We start from the raw sequence: 21,793 nt of genomic DNA on the forward strand, positions 1-21,793 counted from the left end.
AGTAATATTATGTAATTAGTTATAATTTTATTTATTATTTATTTATTAGTTATATAATTTATTTATTAGTTATATAGTTATAATACAATTAGTAATAACAACTAGTAACACTAAAAACACCAAAAACAAAAAATACATCCTCGATAATCTCTAGAACAACTCACATTCTTGCACCTCTGCCAGTTCCGATCGAGGATACAGATATCAATCATCCATGAATTGATGATGGCGGGCGGAATGTTACGGATTGCAGCATTTACGCGGTAAACAAAGTGGGAGAGGTTAAGACACCTGTTTAGGTCTTTATACCTAAGTAATTCTCCTCACCAGTGACGTCACGCACCAGCGCCCCACTCCGGCCTCTCCAGCTTATCGGTAGCGGCAACGGCGGCATCAATTCTCTTCAACAGTGACGTCACGCACCAGCGCCCCACTCAGGCCTCTCCAGCTCATCGGTAGCGGCAATCGGTGGCGTCAACACTCCCCGTTCACACCGTGACTCTCTTCAAGGCATCATTACACTTTATCAGCGCATCTCCCACTACCACTACGAGTCCTAACCACGAGTAGGAGAATCAAGCGCCACATCAAGAATATACTTACAAGATTATTATCACTCATATTACCTGAAGAAACTCTCACCTATTCATTGTATCATTCATTCAATCTCACCTCAATAGACAACTGATTATTTATTATATAATTAGATTTAATAAAGGGAAAACCAACTCATACAAAGGCAGTATTGAATTATTGCATTGTCCATTCCACTTGCCAGCAAGCCTCCCCTCACCATCTCAGGTAAGCTTTTAGTCTGATCTCAGACAATATATTTCATATATTATTACAGTGAATTACTCAATTTGATTATTTTTTATAATGTTTTGGTATTGACGATTATTGTATCTTTATAATAATTTTTTGTTTAATCTCCCATTAACCATCAATTTTTGAATAAAGAGTTGAAAAAATATTATTAAATTTAGATGCACGTTGTTAAAGTTATAATTATTGTTATAATTATTTATGACATACAGATTAATTTGCTTGACTGCATACTATACTACCCGTAGGATAAATTCTTTATGAAGAAGGTAACGCGTTTGCGATCAAAACAATTTATATTTTTTGATAGACTAGATTTTATCATTAGGCTTAGAAATTTAACAATTAAAGAGAGTTCTATTATACGATCTTTCATGTACGCATAACAAGAAATTCGACATACAATTCTAAATTCGAACACATGCTTTCATTAGCTTTCTTTTTCCATTTACGAGAATTTTTAAATATATATATTTAACTATACTCTTTAAGAATATATTTTTCGAAATTCTATTTAGAATGGATCAGAAAAACTATTATGAACTATTATGGATTAGACTGGAGCATAAGAATTATTAATTCATAATTAATATAAATTATTTATTATTGATATTAAAGTACATTACTGACTTATTACGAAATAATAAAGTAAAAAATATGAATATTTTAAAGACGTTGAATTAACTCAATAGAATTGTGATATTTTCAAAAACTTAGAAAACCTTATTTAATCTAAATTTCCATTTAATACATGCTCGTTTTTCTGAATAATCTAAATCGGTTCCAAGTCAGATTTAATTTAAAGTGATAGAATGGTCAGATTTTTTCAATTTTCCATTCAAATCAAATCTGTTATAAATCTATAATAAAAAGTATTGTAGTTCATAGTTATATCAGCATTCTAAGAAAAAAGATAATTCAAGCATAATCAACAAGCAAATTATTTGTTTTAAAAAAAAGAGGACCATACTTAATCAGTTCAATATTTACTATCGATTAACTTTGACATGCCCATATAATAAATGTAATTCTCATGGTAAATGTATTATATCATAATGAGAACTATATAAATTTACCGATTAATAAATGATTATAAACAAAGTATAATTATATAGAGATTTTCATTAAAATTAAAAGTACATGAATGTTTATTATTTATTTCTTCAAATTAATATTATATTTAATTATAACGAATCAATTACATGTTGTTTATTTATTTTACTAATTGTGTCATTTTGTTAAATTTCTTACCGTCTTCAACAAAAATTGGAATTGTATATATAATAAATTATTAAAAGAGTTATTTATTTGGATATAGTTATTTTGTTATACTATAATGTTGTCCATAAAATATTGGTTTTTACGGACGTTCATTTATTAATCAAATTATTTTATACTTTACTCTTAAAATTGGAATATTTAAGAATGACGAAAAATAAACCACTTGTATTTTATACTGAATAGATTCTATTATTGCATTTTTAATTTATAAATAATATAGTAAGAAAATTTTTGAATATTTAGAAACATTAGAAGTTCTAATAAGTAAATTATATGAATATATATTGTTTCCAGTATCGTATACTAATAATATTAAACCAGTAAAAAAATTATAAAAAGTAAAAAATATAAATATAAAATTGAAATATATTGTTTTTTAATTAATATTACTAAATTAGTCGTGTTGTCATTTAAAAGTTTTAAATTATTTAATTATCAAACTCACATAGCAAAAACATGAAAAATGTAAGGACCGAAACTACACGTAAACTTGACTTCTAAAATAATATTTTAGAATTTACTTTTAATTTAATTTTGCAATTTATAATTTCTATCTGTTTATTTTTCTTTAATTCTAAAAGTTTATTTAATTATAACTATTTTATTTTAAGTAATGTTATCATTAAAATAAAAAAGTATCATGTACAAGTAATTAAATATAATTTTTTATCAATATAAAAACAAGATAAAAAAATTTTAAATATTGAAATTCAATAATATTTTAACTTTTTAAACATATTAATTAAAATATATTATAAACATTAATCGAATAAAACATTAAAAGATTGTCCGTAATCAATGTTATTTAAATTATTATCATATGTATTATGATATACAAGACGTGAAGAATATTATTTAAAGATTAAATATTGATATACAAAATTTATTTTATAAAAATATTATATTTCATACCTTTCTTAAAAATTTTAAATGTATACATCGAAAATAGATTAAAATTAGTTGTTAAATATTTTGTTCATACATATAAGTGTTAAATTATGAAATACAATTTTTTTTATTCTTTATCTGTTAAGATCTTTCGTAGAACTAAGTCAAGACTAGGATTATTCAATAATTCTTTGATTTTTCAAGATTTATTAAAAATAAATAATTTTTTATGATACGTAAAATAACCTCAAATTCAAGTTCTAAATGTAAATGTAAAAATGTTTTTTGATTTAATTTAATCTGTTAAGAATAATTTGATGTATATTCGTATGCAAATGTATAAATACATTTATATCGTGATTTAATGTATTTACAATAAAACGGGAGAGATTTTAAATAAGACAAAATAAATTATGAATAACCGAGAATGATTTAGTTTTTGTAATCATCGCGTATTTTCTGATTGGTTTATGGATTCATTCTATAGAAGAAAAAATTTATTTGTTGAATGCATTGTGTGGCTTATTGTTTTAAATTATATATGAAATACAATAATTATCATGTATTAACATAAGATTTTGAAAAGTACTTGCAATAGCAAAAATTAATATAAAAATAATAATGTAGCCTAATAATGCAAAAGAACATTTATATTTATTGTCAAACATATTGGATTAAGAATTGCTATTGTTTTTCAAAAGATCATTTACTCATTTATTTAAAATTGTTAATAACTATAAACATTAATAATTTGATGATTATATGGTTATATTTGTACGGTTTTATATTTTATATATACAATAGAATGATTATATATATAGTAAAAGATATCTATAAATAGTTTAATTTTATAACTAAATATATGAGATATATTTATGTACCCAATCACATATAAGTAAGCATTTTATTTGAAATAATATAGAATAGAATACTCATTAATTTAATTCAAATATATTTATATTAATATTATACAGTGAATATATATGTTTCTGATTTATTATTATTAGTATTTTAAAACTATTAAATACAGTTTATTATATCGTATGTGATCAAATACCTGCGAATGTATTATAGTGATAAAAGAATGAGAATTAAGCAGATGAATATATATAAAGAAGAGAATACTCCATGACAAATTCAGTCTCTGTTCATACTTGAAGTCAGTATCATCAAATGTTAAATTTTTAAATTTTACTTAAGTCTAATAGTTCTTTTATTAAAAAAAGATACACGTGCTTTTTACTTTTTAATAATGTCTATACAATGTTAAATATAAATTAAATTTTTTGTTTTAAATTTAATAATATATATTTAAATATAATAATTCTATATTATCCTTGATCACACATTTTCACGTATGTACACATGCTCGAAGCCTTACATATAAGCTCGCGCGTACGAATATTCATACAATATATATACCATTCAAGTTGTAATATATATCTGTGGACATTTATTTATTAATAACGAATTTCTAAAATAATATCAAATACAAGAATTGTAATTATTTCATTGAGAAAATATAATATAAAAGAAAACTGAAATATATATTAGTAATAAAACCGAAAAAATAGTAAGTAAAAATGAAAATATAATATATTATTGTGAGTTTAATTAGATTTTTAAACTTGAAGTAATTTAATAATTTCCATCTAATTTATCACATAAAATCAAGTTCCTAGAAACAAATATAATCTTTGAATATTACGTAAACAATTTATTTAAATATAAAGAATTATAAACATGTGAAATTCGGTAAACTGTTTTATTTTAATATTAATTTTATTTTAATATTAAATTAATAATTTAAGATTTTAATATTAATAAAAGTAATAATATTTATTTTGAATACAAGTCAAATATTAATTACTTTTTTTCAATTAATCAAAATTTGATAGATTTTAAATGTAATTATATTTTTCGTTTTTATCGTGTTTCATACAATTATTACTGTAATCCTTCCAAAAAAACTAATATAAAATATTATGGAGTTAACATTTGATAAGGCTTAAATTTTAAATATATATGATTTTGAAGGTATAATAAATATTTTTTAAATTGTTAAATGCTTATAGTTTTTCTTCTTTATATTTCCATTACTTTATAACATTTCCCATATTATGACTATTTAGACAATTAATAAATTTACAATATTTATGAGTAATATGTCTTAAATTCACTTTTTTAGATTTCAGACAAAAATAATTTGTAAAAATATAACCAGAAGTATATAAAAATTTATGGCATTGAAATTTTATGAGCTATGAAACTAATTTCAAGTTTCCTATACGGGATCATAGTTAATACAATAATAGCTGTAGCAACTGCTAACATAACTGTAACCATAGAAGATTTAGGAGTTCGAGCAGAACGAGCTGCTAATTTATCCCACATAACTGGTGTATCTAGAAAAATACAAATATATATAAAAAACAGATTTTTACAAATATTACCCGATGGTACAGTAAATGGTTCTAATAATGACATCTCGAATTATAGTGAGTTGTTTTTCTTATAGTTAGTTTATAATTTATTTAAAACATAATACTGATATTATTTTATCAACATAAGTGATTTTATATTATAATTTCAATATAAGGGAACTGCTTTAAATGTCTTCAAATTGCAAAAATATATTATAATTCAATTTTATCACGATCCTTTCTGCTAGTATACAAATTGAAATAAATTATTTAGCAATTTATTTTATAGATAAAATTTAAATAAAATTAATGAAAAACGATAATAATAGTTTTAATATTAATTTATTTTTGAAAAATGTTTTAAATATTTTTTATATTGTTACTTTATCCAAAATATGTTAATTAAATATAATATAATATGAGATCTATATTATTTTTCAATACTCATACTTTTCATTTTATAGAATATATTTTGGAAATATTTTACATATTTTATGTTTCTAATTTAACTAATACGAAATACATTGTTATTTTATTTAATTAATTTCAATTTATATAATAATTTAAATTAATAATGATTATTTATTTAATAAAAATACTAACAAAAATTTAAACTTGTAATATCTAGATTTATTAATTACTGAAGTTACAGTTTTTCGATTGCTTACACGAAATGATACATTTAAAAGATAATATCAATTTATAATATTATAAGATAATTTGATAAATTATTTTCATACTATTTTTATATTTTTATTAGGAATATATCAATTTCTCGAATTTTACTAGTATAACAATATTGGTATTGCAGTACGCTTAATTAGACTAAATTAAATTATTTATTTTTATAAATCTAATGGCATTGATAGTATTATTATAAACGAATTAAACCAAAATGTAGATTGGCGTAAAATTTTGTTAATTATAAAGAAAAACCGTAGTCACAATAACAAAAAATTAATTTTGTATGTATTATAAGATAGTGAATTAATAAAGATAAACAACAATTATTTTAATTTAATCTCAAATTTAATTAATTGAATAATATTTATTAATATATAATTATTAATATGTAATATGTAATTTATTATATTATGTGGGTAAATGAGAAAGTTATTTAATATTAAAATTTCTTTAAATCTAATTTGAGTTATGTTAATTTTATTGTCAATATATGATTAACAAGATATCACAGTAAAACGATTTTATCAAGTTATATGTATAGGATTACTAAACACAATATTCAAACTTTTCTTCAATATTATCATCATTCATTAATTATTTATATATATATAATTAATCATTATTTTAAGTATTTTTGCTTAACATATAAAAATAAATATAATCAAATTATAATAAATATAATTTATAATATAAATAAATATAATAAAGAAATACAATTCATCTTAATTAATTTTATTCAAATTTAAAATGTAGAACTTAAAATAAATATTCAGGTATAATAGTGTCTAAAAATGGAGCACCGGGCGAGGAGGGCCAAGTAACTAAGATTAGGTGTGAGTTCCCGATGTTGAAAGGAGGATTGCAGGCTAGTGAACAAGATAGTACATGTATTCAATAAAGAGTAGTTTTGTTATTTAGTTTTATTTTATTTATATAATTACATTAGTTGAATTATAATGAGATTTATTTTTATAATTGATTTTTTTACTTTTCTTGATTTGTATGTTTTATTGCCACTGAGCTATCACGTAAGTCGCATACACAGGAAGAAGTTGATGCCTTGCTGGTTCTCTATATGTAACACACGTGTAGATGGAATAATATACACAGAAGAGCGAGGTCGTAAACCCCCGCGCTTCCTTGTATATGAGCAGGTGGTGTTGCTTGAATTGCTTAATGTTTTGCAGATAGCTTTACGTATCTGCAGATTGGCGCATATGGCTTGATATAGTTATGTATTAATTTGGAATGGAACGTTACCTCATGAGTCTGCACGTTGTGTATAGCTATGTTTTGTCTTGTTCTTTGAGTTGCCTCGTGTGGCTTCCTGCAGTTTGATTGTGTATACTGTGCGAACTGATATTCGTAGTTCTCGATTCCCTTTTTTAATTGTATTGCACTACTGCGAGTGTATGATTTGATTATCTAGTACTTGTGTTGAATAGATTAATCTTGGACTTTTGCGTTTAATTGATTTGTTCTTTTTCTGTTAGATAAGATAAGATAAGTGATTGTGCCTTGCCGGCGTTGTCTTTTTAAAGCCTTCTCTCGACCACGCGGTGGTCGGTGAGATTTCCCTCTCTTTTCGTGTCGCCAATCAGAGCTGTCTTGTCGATCATGGCGTCGCCAATGAGATTTAGTCTTATTAGTGTGTCCAATCAGAAGTCTTCTTTATTTTATGGAATTTCTTATCAAAGCACCTTTTGAGTGGTGGGGTCTCCCACCAGTGAGTCTTTCCAAGATGGAGGCTCTAATGAGAGCGGGTCTTGCTCAACTCCCTTCCATGATGGGGGGTCTTGATGCCGCGCTTTTCCCTCTCAATCCTGGCATTGTCGCATGCATTTCTTGTAATCATGCGCGTTGCGATCGGTCAGTGTTGTGAAGGTAAGGTGTAGCATTGTTTTTGAGTGTATCATCTGGCTTGTGTTTTACAGACTAATTTTATGACTTGTGTACGCCAGATGTTTTATGACTTGTCGTCGATACTTGGACTTTTGTTCCCGCCAGATGTGTTTATGAATTGTATTTTCTTTAGATATTCGAGGTTTTGCTGAATTGTTTAGATTTAGTTAATCCGAGGCGCGTTTGAATGTTTATATCTCGAATAGTCGAGAGTTCGCTTTTTTCGACTTTTAATTCTTCGACTCTTACTAGTTTAATCAAGCAGTCATCAAGATCAGATCGCCGTCCTACAAGCCAACACCACTTACACAGAGATCACCTCCAATTCGAACAGATTGACTCCAACTAACACGTATGCTAGGCACATTCGGCTTACTATCACCACACGGATCGACCTCACTACACGTAAATCATGCTATTACACACGTTCTGACGAATCACTAACACACGGCTCCGTGAACTAAGTAAGCAGCAATATCTAGACAACGGCACCATTGCCCTTCATCAGTGACGTCACACAAGCGCCCCACTCAGGTCTCTTCAGCTTATCGGTAGCGGCAACGGCGGCACCAACGTTGTCCCCTTACAGCGCGACACTCTTCACGGCGTCATAATTACCCCTCATCAGTGCATCTTCCACTACCACTACGAGTCATAACACGAGTAGGAGAATCACGCGCCATATCAAGAATACACTTACAAATTTATCATCACTCACATTACTAGAAGAAACTCTCATCTGTTCGTTATATTATACATTCAATCTCACCTCAATAGACCACTGATTATTTATTATATCATTATATTCAATAAAGGGAAAACCAACTTATACAAAGGCAGTGTTGAATTATTGCATTGTCCATTCCACTTGCCAGCAAGCCTCCCACACATCATCTCAGGGAAGCTTTTAGTCTGCTCTCAGACATTTTGGTCCTTCAAGCCGGATAAGTCTTCTTACATTCTCGAACATTAGAATTAATGCTTACAAATATAATAATGTCTCGTGGATATATTGTGTTCGTACAGCTTTAACAAAAATAAAGAGTTATGATCGATTTTATGTAATTGGCATGAAGTAATAGGAAAAACAGTTTTTTAGTTACAGTAAAATTTATTTATGTTTTGTTACTTTTTAATTATTGTGTATGAAATATTGGATAATATTTACATTAAGATTATTAAATTATTATTTTAGAAGGAAAAATAAAATATTTTTTATTAAAAGAGACTATACATATTTAAAGTACAAGAAATATTCGATAAAAATAGAATTAAAAAATGCGAATAGTGACGTCGTCTTTACTTAAAATAGAGACCTGTTAGAATTAATTAATTGGAGAATTATATACTTAATCATTTAAAAAAGCATATTAGATTAATATAAAAAACTTAAATTTATTACTTAAAAAATATATATATATACTGATGATTTAAAGAAATGTTAATTAATTGTATATATACAGTGAAATAATAATAAAGAAGACTTACACTATTATATAAATAATTTAATTTTAAAATATCTTACATTTGTTATATAAATTGTTATAAATGTATATGTTATTGCATAGGTATATATATATATATATATATATATATATATATAATATAAACTGTCGCAAAATTTAAATGAAATTTTCACGCCGCTGTGCGTGATAAGCCGCCGCTGTGCGTAACGAGCTGCCAATGTGCGTGATAAGCCGCCGCTGTGCGTGTGGGGGCTCGTCCGGGGAGGAGTTTGATAATTTCTTAATAAATTAATTGACTATATGGAGTGGATTATCTATATATAAGATCAGTTAAAGTATTATTTTTATTTTTAAATGATAGAAAACTTGTCTCTTACAATGTTATAGTTAAAAATTAATTTGATTGTTGTTTGTATACTAAGAGATTCATTATCATTAAATTTTTTTTTTACTGACGGTACAAAAAATGACTGGTAATTATGGATATATAGAGATGTAATAAATAAGTAAATTAACACAGTTATAAAATTTTTTTTAAAATATCTTATATTTATCATATCAATTTAAACATTTTGAATCATAATGTATATCAAATCTTAATTCGGTCTTCATTTTATTTATTCAAATTTGGTTTAATATCATTAAATATTATTCTACAACTTTTCATATTCCTATGATTTATAATTATCTCTCGTTCAACATGGAGTAATTTATACTACTATTAATTTATTAGTTTTAATCAATTCGTTTACTCGATTTTTAAATAATTATCTATTATGAACATATATTTGAAAAAAGTAAAATTAAGCTTAGTTATAAGTTATAAATAACGACAACTTATGAAAAGATTTACCAATGATAATAAAATTAAAATAAGTAAAATTGTATCTATCTAACAACTCAAACTCTAAGGCAATTCAAATTATGAATATACGGGTTATATGTAAAACAAAATATATTTGGTAATGATATAGTATTTAAATAATAAATAAATCTAACAATTGTTATATAATTTTTCAGATAAAATACTATCATTAAAAATGTAATTTATTTTTATGTTACAATAACAAATTAATTATTGTTAACTTTTACAATTTAAAATATTTTTAAACATTAACTTCAAAGCATTAAGAATTGATAGTTTATGCTTAGTTTAGCAATTAATGAAATTCTATAATTATATTCCTTCAGTATTCACACGACAATCAGACGTGCCGCTACACTATCTGATCATATTCATATCATTCACATAAGAAAGGGAAGAACGCATAACCCGCAGCGTCGCTACAGAGCGATTACCCGCTGAGCTTTTGAAAGTTCAAAGTCAATGGAATCGTATTACAGCAATAATGAAGCTATCTAAAGAGCTCCTTATATCTCACTTGGACACATTCATTGAAGAAGTATTAGGCGTGAAAGAACAGGTTGAAGATTTACGCAAGGCCTTTAACAAAGAGCACAGCTATCTTGACTTAACATGGCCGGCAGCGTTGAAAATCCATGAATACTTCATGAAGAACGCGCAAGAGGAAGAATTTGACCAGTAGTCAATTGTGCAATCACTCATCAACAAACTACATCATGGATTAAATGAGTCAACAAGATCAACCACAAAGTCGGAAGATGCATCACCAACGATCGGGCAATCAAGGGAAGAATCCAGACATTCCAATTCCCAAATTTTGAGATGATTATTTAGCATGACCTATGTTTTGAGATCTATTTCACTCAACCCTGAAAAGCCATAGGCTCAGTGAGACAAAAACTGTAATACCTCCGTGCATCACTAGAAGGCTCGGCAGCCAAGGTCATCTCGGGGTTTTCACTATAAAATGACTTTCTTGCATTGGTATGGAAGAATCTAACAGAGCGATATGAAAACTGCCGACCATCAATCCAATCTCGCCCCAACTAACTCCTCTTCAACTCATCAACATTGAAAGATGAAACAGGGTTGGTAGAATATGTAATTAGTGATGGAAATGACATGCTAAAAAAGTTGTGCCTATTAAACATCAAAGTTGACAAATGGGACTGCTTAAACGTCCACCAAGTCACACAAAGTCTCACCCAATACACAAGAGAGTTTGAGCAACTCAAAATATTCCTAATGCCTCGAGTGAGGGCAATAAAAGAGGTCAGTGAAGGCTTAACAGTCGTCAGTAAAGACTGAATAATAGAGCCCACAAGAAAGCCAAAAGGATGACAAGACTACTGCCACCAAGAACATTTGTTTACCGTATGCCCAACGTTCAAAGAAATGTCGATAGCGGAATGAAAGAGTTTCGTAAGTAACCGACACTTATGTTAAGTCACAAACGGCATAATACACTACAGCATGAAGAACAAATCACGACTTCAACCAAACCAGGTAGCACTACCACTAGGCTAAGAGTGGTGTTCAACGGCTCCAGCGCTTCGAGATCAGGACACTCGATCTATGATCTTATGTACACTGGAGTCAATTTGAACTCAGAAATTTCAGACTTGTTAATTTGTACAAAAAAATTTATAGGCAAATACGAATTCACAAGGACGACTGGAATCTACAGAGAATCCTTTGGATCGACGAACAAAACAAGGAAGTACCATATCATCTGACCAGAGTTACATATGGCACGACAGCCGCCCCATCTATAGCAGTCAAAACATTGCTGCAACTGGTAGAAGACGAGGGAGAGAGAACCTTTTGGCAGTACTATCTATCACTTATGGCAGATATTCCTATGACATCTTTGGAGATGCAGACACGCTGCAACAGCTAACCGAAACCGTACCCCAACTCCAGAACCTCTGCATAGCGGGCAGTTATCCATTGGCAAAATGGTACTCACATCGGCAAGAGGTACTGCGTCAAGAGGATCCGAAGATTTACGACCTCCTATCTCTACATATAGTGCATGCTGACACCACGTGGCAACAAGCAAGAAACGGCACGATCTCAATGATTCTCTTCATCAACGTAGAATCATTATATTTTAGTTGTAAAATAAACGAAATACCGAGCACGAAAAGCAAATGTGTTAAATACTGAATTGAAGCGCCCCTTCCACTTACCTACACTTTTCTCCCACTAGGAAACTGGTGGCCATAGTCTAATTCTAAACAAAATTAAATAATTTATTTGACTTCTTGTATTTTATATTCTATTTTAAGTAGCATAACACATAGCATAGTAGTAAGCACTATTTAAGTAATTAACTATTTAATTAATCAATTTTTCCTATATATTTATATAATAATATTATATATCTTCTATAGCCATTTTTCAACGAATATCAGTGTTACGTGGTCAACTTAAAATTCAAGCTATAATAACGTGTTTCTACTTATGTATGAATTCATCTGGACTTTTGTATGGTTCAGTAAGTAATAACAGTTTTTAAAATAAATGGTCACCTATTAAAATTGATATTTAATATTTTTTATTTATAAAATTTTTTTCTACTTCAAATTATTTGATAAAATAATTAATAAATTTATTGATTCATACAAGAATGAACTTAAATTGAATATTTCTATGAAGCGTATTTCATATGGTAATTATAACTATAGAGTGTATTCTAATAATAACGTATAATATACTTCATTTGAAATACATTTATCAGTTGGTGATAATTTAATATTTTAAGTAAACTAAAAGCAAAATAGGTAATAATCATTTTTCAAAAATAATAAAAATTTTAATAAAAAAAAATCTATAAAATTACTATTTAAAAATATGAATTATAATATTTTATGAAATCTTTTAATAAATATGTAAGATAGATTAAATATTTAAAGTAATAAAAGCAAGTATAATTTGGCTGACAAATTAAAAAAAAATTTAATATAAAATTAACATAATTTATTATTAATCTGAATACAGAACTTTATCTTGTAATATATTGTTAACAACTTTTAAACGTTTAAACATGAAAGTGATTCAATATAGTTTGCCAAAAAACATATTAAAAATATATAATAAAACACTTAAATTAAAATACTTTTATATCGTGGTTATTCATATATGTTACGGACTACAGCATTTTTAAGCGGAATACAAAGTGGGAGAGATATGAGCGCGCGAAACATTGTTTGGTAAACAGTGGCCAACGGACTCAACGAATGCTTCTAGCCGAAAAACTCGAATGTATGACTATAATTCCGAGAAATACTAACAAATGAACCCGGCAATGCTATGCGCTATTGACGTCACGAAAAATAGCGGCATAGTAACAGCCACCGATGCGCTATCGGCGCCTCGAGTTCGTCCGAGAATATTTAAAAAGCTGCACGCGCCGCGATTCCTTCTTCTAGTAACAAGCACCCATCACGCAGTTCCCGCCACCAGGTGTAAGCAACGCCGACGCTCGTTCTTACTATCAGCACGCAGTTCCCGCCACCATGTGCAAGCAACGCCGACGCTCGTTCTTGCATATTACCTCACACCGCGGGTTACGCTCGCATCGAGCACACGAACGTGCACCAATATCACCATAACCTTTGAGCTCACGGACAAAAGCTGTGACGTCACACGGACGTTCTCCCACCACTTCGGCTCACACTACACTACAGCTCACCCCTCGGCGGCTGCCAAGACGACACTAACTTGCTGCCCCTACCACCACGACTTCCCCGCTACACTACTCAACCCAAAGGAAGAAGGGGAATCACACTTCAGGCTATCAAGAATACACGTACAGGCTTATCGCCACCACCATTACTGAAGAAACACCAATATATTCATTCTATCACATACTCATTGCAATATTCATAGTTATTAACTATTCATTATTTATTATATTTAATAAAAGGAAAGATTATTAACATTAAAGGCAGTATTGAATAATTGAGCAAGTCTCCACCCACCATCATAAGGAGGTTTTTAGTCTGATCCCAGACAATATATGTATTTTAAATTTTAATAATGTGTTTGTGCTTCAATTTTAAATATTAAAAATGTTATATATTTTTACTATAAACAATATTCCAATGAAATTAATAAATTACAGAATTGGTCAGTAAAATTTGTATATAAGATTAATTATTTAAAAAGGAGGCGCAGCTTGCACAACTTCTATATTAGATTTATATTTAAGATTTTTAAAATACTTATAATTCTTTACGGAATGAAATCTTTTAGTATCTTAGTCAAATTATAAAAACTTTTATCAAGTAATGATTTCATAAATTACACAAATATATTAAAAATATCTTGTTTTTACTTTTAATAATTTAGAATTACTTTAAAAAGTTAAATTTCAATGTAAATATTTAAAAATTATCGTAGATTATTCTTGTCATCTTTATGTTTATAGAGTTTTCGTTTTTACAATAATAGTGGTTATTTTTTGGTCAGAGTTTTTATAATGTTATCTTTGTATATCTTTGTTAAATAATTTGCCTAACTTTGGATAATATAATTATTAGATTAAGCAGTCTGTTTAATTTTTTCATTTATTTTTGCATACAATTATAAAAATTATATATTATAGTTATAACAAAAATATTTTGTTCATAATTAAGTTTGTTTATCAATAAATAAAATATTATTTATAGCTGCTACTATTTCAAAACTTTCCAAGAGTAATATAATCATATACATTTCAATTATTTTTCAAGATTTCAGCCGTGCATACGATCATACCTAAAGTAATAAATATATCTTAATAATGTAGGTACTACGTATTATTGCGTGCGTAATAATGTACCATTTAATGAAAATATAATTTATCAATGTATTAATTATGTAGTCTTGCAAGAAAACATTGAGCAATAGAAGAGATGTAATAGAGAATTTAACACCACCAATTTATAGTGAAATTTTATAAATCTAAAAATAGTATTCTTAGCTTGAATTATTAAGAGTATTATTTAGATATATTATTATATATTACATAGTATTATATATTGATTAGAAAATTATGAGTTATAATTAATGAAGATTCTATGTAACATGTATTTCTAGTTTTTAAAATTTGTTTAATATAAATATAATCTATATATTTTTAGAGATATCTTTTCAATCTATTAAGTTTAAGTTAAGTATTGTTTTTAAATTATTTTTGTGAACTAAATACTAATATTTTAAATATAAGTATATTTTATTTAACTAAAAGCATCTACATGAATAAACAAAATATTAAAGTAGCACCTAAATAGTAGTACTAGCTATTTTATTAATTTATTATCTAAATATGAAGATGGTGTACTTGAAACATATGTGAAAACCATTAAAAGGCATCAGAAAAATTCTGGTCACTATCTAAAATATATATGTTCGAAATAGTATGTTCGAAAGTGATGTCATTTTCTGGCTCGAACTACCAGTGTTTCGATAGCTTTAATAATTTACCGTCCGCTCTGGTAGATGCTTAAGTGTAAGTCAAGTGGAAGGGTTATAGAAAGGTATAATATGTGCAAACTTTGGTAACATATAATTTATTAACAATTACATTTATTATAAGCATGGTTCACTTCTTATAGAAGAGTGTAAAACTCTGTCTTGTCTCAATAATGAGGTTGCTTCTTCATGGTGACGATGTCGTGGCTTCTGTGTTGTAAGGACTAGCAGTATATAGGATGTGTAGCCTTAAGAAATGTGTATACGAACGAATGGCCTCTGCTAATAATGCCAGGAATTAGTAGTACTGTGCTCACACTCCTGTGTAGGACATGTAGCCTTGAGAATATATATACGAATGGACATACCTGGAGACTATGCTTGTTTATGATAGTGTAATTTCTCGTCATGCAATCAGCATCCTTGACTGCTTGTATGTGTGTGGCACGCTTGGCAATTACACTTGCGTCTCTTTGGATGCCAATGTAAGTTTCTCTTAATGCAGTCAGCACCCTTGACTGCTTGCATGTATGTGGTATGCTTGGTAATTAGGCTTGTGTCTCGTTGATGGCTTCATTGTGTGATATAACTGAGCGATTAGTGCGTGATCGAAAACACTAGCTGAATAACGTAATAACTGTTGACCGTATGATACACAATGAGACTATAAGACTGTTGATACGTGCACGAAAACCGAAGGTTTAATCGGTTCCTGACGGCTCTGCTGAAACATACCGACCGTTACATGGTGGTCTTGCTGAGGGCAGACCGAGACCCGTGCCATGGCTCCTTCTGGTAGAGGATTCGCTGTTAGTACGGTTCATTGCGGTAGGGTCACGGCAAGTGGTTCGCAGCAAGAGAGTGAGGCTCGCTGTGTGCTTACCTTATATATCTACGCGGCAGCTTACTTATCGGGCAACAAGGCATCGTTGTTGCTGCGCTGGAATCTTACATGAGGTGCAGAAAGAAAAATCTATAACTTTCGAAAATTCGACAAAAAAAAAGGCGTAATAACTTTAGAGAAATCCAGGCGATGTTATTACTCGAAGCCATATAAACATTGTGGGCCATCTGAAACCAAAACATAAGAAGTATACGAAAATTCTCGTCAAAGTATTTACAAAAACCTGAGATCTAAAAAGTCCGGCGATGCCGACAATCGGCGGTCTTGAAAATTGCTTCAATCCCGAACATAGTATAATATTATTGTTACGGATTGCAGCAGTTTTAAGTGAAATAAAAGTGGGAGAGGTATGAGCGCGCGAACATTTATTTTATAAACAAATGGCAAACGAACTCGAAGAATGCTTCTAACCAAAAAACTCGAATAAACGACTATAATTTCCAAAAGTAATAACAAATGAACCCTACAAGGCTATACCCTGTTGACGTCACGACAAATATCGGCATAGCAACAGCCACCAATGCGCTATCGGCGCAGCAAGTTCGTACGAGAATATTTAAGGAGCTGCACTTGACTCTCTCGTCCTCTTACTAGTTTAATCAAGCAGACATCAAGATCGGATCATCGTCCTATAAGTCAAACACCACTTACATAGGAATCACCTCCAATACCCAAGGATCGACCTCAACACACGTAAACTACGCTATTACACACGTCCTTACGTACCATCAATACAATTGTGATCGACTCCACACACGTAAGCTACGCTATTACACATGTTCTTACGTAATATCATGATATTGAATATAAAAAAATTTCAATCAATGATCTAGTATATAAGTCCAATAGTTTGTTAATGACAATATCTTCTAAGATTCACTATATTATTATCTTCTATTTAACGTATCTATAACTTGTAGTAGTATTATCATAAATGCAATCAAAGGTGAATATTTTTTAATTAGGAAATTATTTAATAGTCATTTCTCATTATATAGATTTTTCTTTAATTATTTGTTGTAAATTATAATTAATTTTATATTTATATTTAATCTATACTTTTTAATTTTTTACATAGTATTGAATTTTTTATTTAACTCCTAATGAAATTCAATCTTGGTCATAATTAATAGCCGGAGCTGGTCAATAAATTGGCGGGGATATAAAACTATTGAATAAAATAATATTATATTTTCATGATATTTATTTTGATTCAATAAGGAAGAATTCATTATTTATGTTATGCAATTAAAAAATTTATTGGAATTTATTACTGCATATACACAATTAATTTTAAGTCATTGATTTTTAAATGTTTGAAAATTTACTGTTAGATCAGATGTTTTATTCTTCATAATTATTAATGTAATTATAATCACTATAAAAACAATGAAGATTTAATAATAATAAAAAAATAATAATTATAATAATAATATTTCATTAATATATAATGTACTAATGTTTTTTTATGCGAATTACTGTTCGAAATTATAACCACCTTTTTCAAATCATTAAACATCTGGAAAACCCGAGTCGTTAGACATCTGAAAAACCCAGGTCGTTAGACATTTGGAAATAGTCGTTACACCTAAAAAATAAAATCTAACGGTACACAATCGCATATACTGTTGTCAAATGTAGTCATACTATTGGTTAGCTAGTTAAAGCAAGGACGCTTCAATCAGGGCTCCCTCTTAATGGTGGCACCATGAGATAGACTACTTTCTCAGATTGAAGACGTCGAAGCTAGAGGCGCTCCAAGTAGAGACTTCAATGCCAGTGCGGTCGTCAAGGAACAAGGAAGTTTCCTTGGGAGAGTCACCAGTCACGTCACTTAATGCCATCGCACAGCAGTTCAAGGTGCCATAACTACCTTTTACTTGGTAGAGTTTCTCAAAGATTCAGTGCCAACGCACACTTTCGCACGGAGGAGACCGCAATCAGGTAACCACCACGAAGCACTACACAAAGGAGTGTCCAGAGATTTACGACCTCACACTTCTCCGTGTAAATATCGACCACCAACTGCACAACGTCAAGAGGATCCGGGGATTCGCGACCTTTTACTGCTACAGGTAGTGCATGTTTAACACCACATGGCAACCACCACGGAACTGCAAGATCTCAACGATTCTCATCATCAACTTAGAATCATTATAGTACAGTTTGTAAAATAAACGCAATAAACAGCACGAAAAGCAGAAGTGTTAAATACTGAATTGCAGCTCTGCCCCTCCCACTTATCCACACTTTTCTTCCACCAGTAAACTGGTGGATTTAGTCAAATTCTAAATAATTACTAAATAAAATGCTGTATGAAGTATTATGAAATATAAATATTTTTTAAAGAATTTTATAAATTAAAAAGATGTCAAACTGAAATTTATAAAAAAATGTTATATAGTTATACTGTTATATAGTTATTTCATCGTTCTTTCATTTCTATTTAAACAGTTGTTTAATTGAACACTTTTAATTTAGCAATTATCATAAATATGTTTATTGAAAATTGTATACAATTTAAGTTTTTCTTAAATAAAAACAAATATTAATATTCAATTTTCAATTAGTTTATATCTTTATAGTTATATAGAGACCGACAAAGTTTATAATCGATAACTTTTTTTAATACTTCACATAAATACTTCACTCGATATTTTCAATATTACATGTTTTTTATGAATATTGTCTTTCTATATGTCTGGGATCAGACTAAAATCCTCCCTGTGATGGTGGGTGGAGGCTTGCTGGCAAGTGGAAGGGACAATGCAATAATTCAACACTGCCTTTGAACGTAGTGTTTTTCCCTTTATTGAATATAAATGTATATGTTTGAGAATGCGAGAAAGTAAAATGCAATAAAACATCTGGCAAGCGATATCGTAAAATTCACACTAGCATTCAAACCCTTTCGCTCACAATTATTTGTACTAGTGTCATAAAACATCTGGCAAGCGATATCGTAAAATTCACACTAGCATTCAAACCCTTTCGCTCACAATTATTTGTACTAGTGTCATAAAACATCTGGCAAGCGATATCGTAAAATTCACACTAGCATTCAAACCCTTTCGCTCACAATTATTTGTACTAGTGTCATAAAACATCTGGCAAGCGATATCGTAAAATTCACACTAGCATTCAAACCCTTTCGCTCACAATTATTTGTACTAGTGTCATAAAACATCTGGCAAGCGATATCGTAAAATTCACACTAGCATTCAAACCCTTTCGCTCACAATTATTTGTACTAGTGTCATAAAACATCTGGCAAGCGATATCGTAAAATTCACACTAGCATTCAAACCCTTTCGCTCACAATTATTTGTACTAGTGTCATAAAACATCTGGCAAGCGATATCGTAAAATTCACACTAGCATTCAAACCCTTTCGCTCACAATTATTTGTACTAGTGTCATAAAACATCTGGCAAGCGATATCGTAAAATTCACACTAGCATTCAAACCCTTTCGCTCACAATTATTTGTACTAGTGTCATAAAACATCTGGAAAACTCCAGTGGAACGTGCCCTTTGCTTTACAGAGCAGTGAAGAAAATAAGTTTATTGCTGAAAACCTTCGTGTAGATTCCAAACGAATACCACTCGATATATGAAATATCGAGTACAAAACACTTCTTTGGCCTCAACACTCACCTATCACACCGTGACCCTCTTCACGGCATCATCATCCTTTATCAGCGCATCTTACACTACCACGAATCCTAATCACAAGTAGGAGAGTCACGCACCACACTCAAGAATACACTTATAAGATTATCATCACTCACATCACCTGAAGAAACTCTCACCCATTCATTGTATCATTCATTCAATCTCACCTCAATAGACCACTGATTATTTATTATATCATTATATTCAATAAAAGGAAAACCAACTCATACAAAGGCAGTATTGAATTATTGCATTGTCCATTCCACTTGCCAGCAAGCCTCCCTTCATCATCTCAGGGAAGCGTTTAGTAGTTATAACTTTATATTAATTAATAGTCTGATTTAACAGTATAAATACGTGATAAATCAATCGTTAAGAATAACTTTAAATTTTTTTATTTAAATTTAATTGTTTATATTAAAAGATACATAAAAACTACTAAAAGTTGATATTTCTTCAATGAAATTATTTAGTGAAATATGTAGTAGCTAAATATTATCATGAGTTTCATTTATAGAGATTAAGTTAAAGGTTACTTTAGGTACCTTCTTATATACGATATCCATATATTAGATTAGAAATTTCTGAGTTATGTACTGTCTGGGATCAGACTAAAAACCTCCCTGAGATGGTGGATGGAGGTTTGCTGGCAAGTAGAAGGGACAATGCAATAATTCAACACTGCCTTTGAACGTAGTGCTTTTCCCTTTATTGAATATAAATGTATAATAAATCGTCAGTGTTCTATCGATGTAGAATTAAATGTATGATACAATGAATAAAGGAGAGTTTCTTCAATTAATATGAGCGACAAGAATCATGTAAGTGTATTCTTGATGACTTGGTGCTTGATTCTCCTACTCGTAGTTATGAACTCGCAGTTGTAGTGGGAGATTTGCGCTGATAAGGGGCAGCGATAGTGCCGCCTTTGCCGCTGTCGATGAGAGCTGTAGCGACTTGAGTGGGGGGCGCCTGTGTGACGTCACTGGTGCGGGGCAGTAATGATGCCGTTGTCTAGCGACTTGCACGCTAGAACGGTCTAGTGGAGGGAGGATATCCATGTCACGTCACTGCTTGACGGGTGAGAATATTTCTCGTACCGTATAGCATTTATTAGTATTGCTGCTTACTTAGTTGATGGGAGCCGTGTATTAGTAATCCGTAAGAACGTGTGTAATAGCGTAGCTTACGTGTGTTGAGGTCGATCCGTGTAGTAGAGTTGGAAGGCCGTGAGCTTGGCTTCCGTTGACTGTAGTCGATTTGTGCAGCGTTACATAGCCGAATGAGCTTGGCTTTCGTTGAGCTTGATTCGATCTGTAGGACGGCTATCCGATTTTGATGAATGCTTGATTGAACTAGTAAAAGAGCGAGAGCGTCAAGCGCGTCTCCTTAAATATCCTAGTACAGACTTGCGATTCCG

At 29.7% G+C, this 21,793-nt stretch overlaps 1 protein-coding gene across 1 annotated transcript in view; it reads left to right on the forward strand.

The window, feature by feature from the left end:
- The first annotated feature begins 5,191 nt into the window (after positions 1–5,191).
- LOC105360865 (fibroblast growth factor 16) overlaps positions 5,192–21,793 on the forward strand; it is a 41,504-nt gene continuing 24,902 nt past the window's right edge. The window contains exons 1-3 of the mRNA XM_011497864.1: positions 5,192–5,492; positions 12,731–12,834; positions 13,505–13,549. Coding sequence (XP_011496166.1) covers positions 5,258–5,492; positions 12,731–12,834; positions 13,505–13,549 — 384 coding nt within the window. The 5' untranslated portion in view covers positions 5,192–5,257. The remainder of the gene's footprint in view (positions 5,493–12,730; positions 12,835–13,504; positions 13,550–21,793) is intronic.

Source organism: Ceratosolen solmsi, unplaced genomic scaffold (assembly GCF_000503995.2).
Source record: "Ceratosolen solmsi marchali unplaced genomic scaffold, CerSol_1.0 scaffold47, whole genome shotgun sequence".
Taxonomy (NCBI): Eukaryota; Metazoa; Arthropoda; class Insecta; order Hymenoptera; family Agaonidae; genus Ceratosolen; species Ceratosolen solmsi.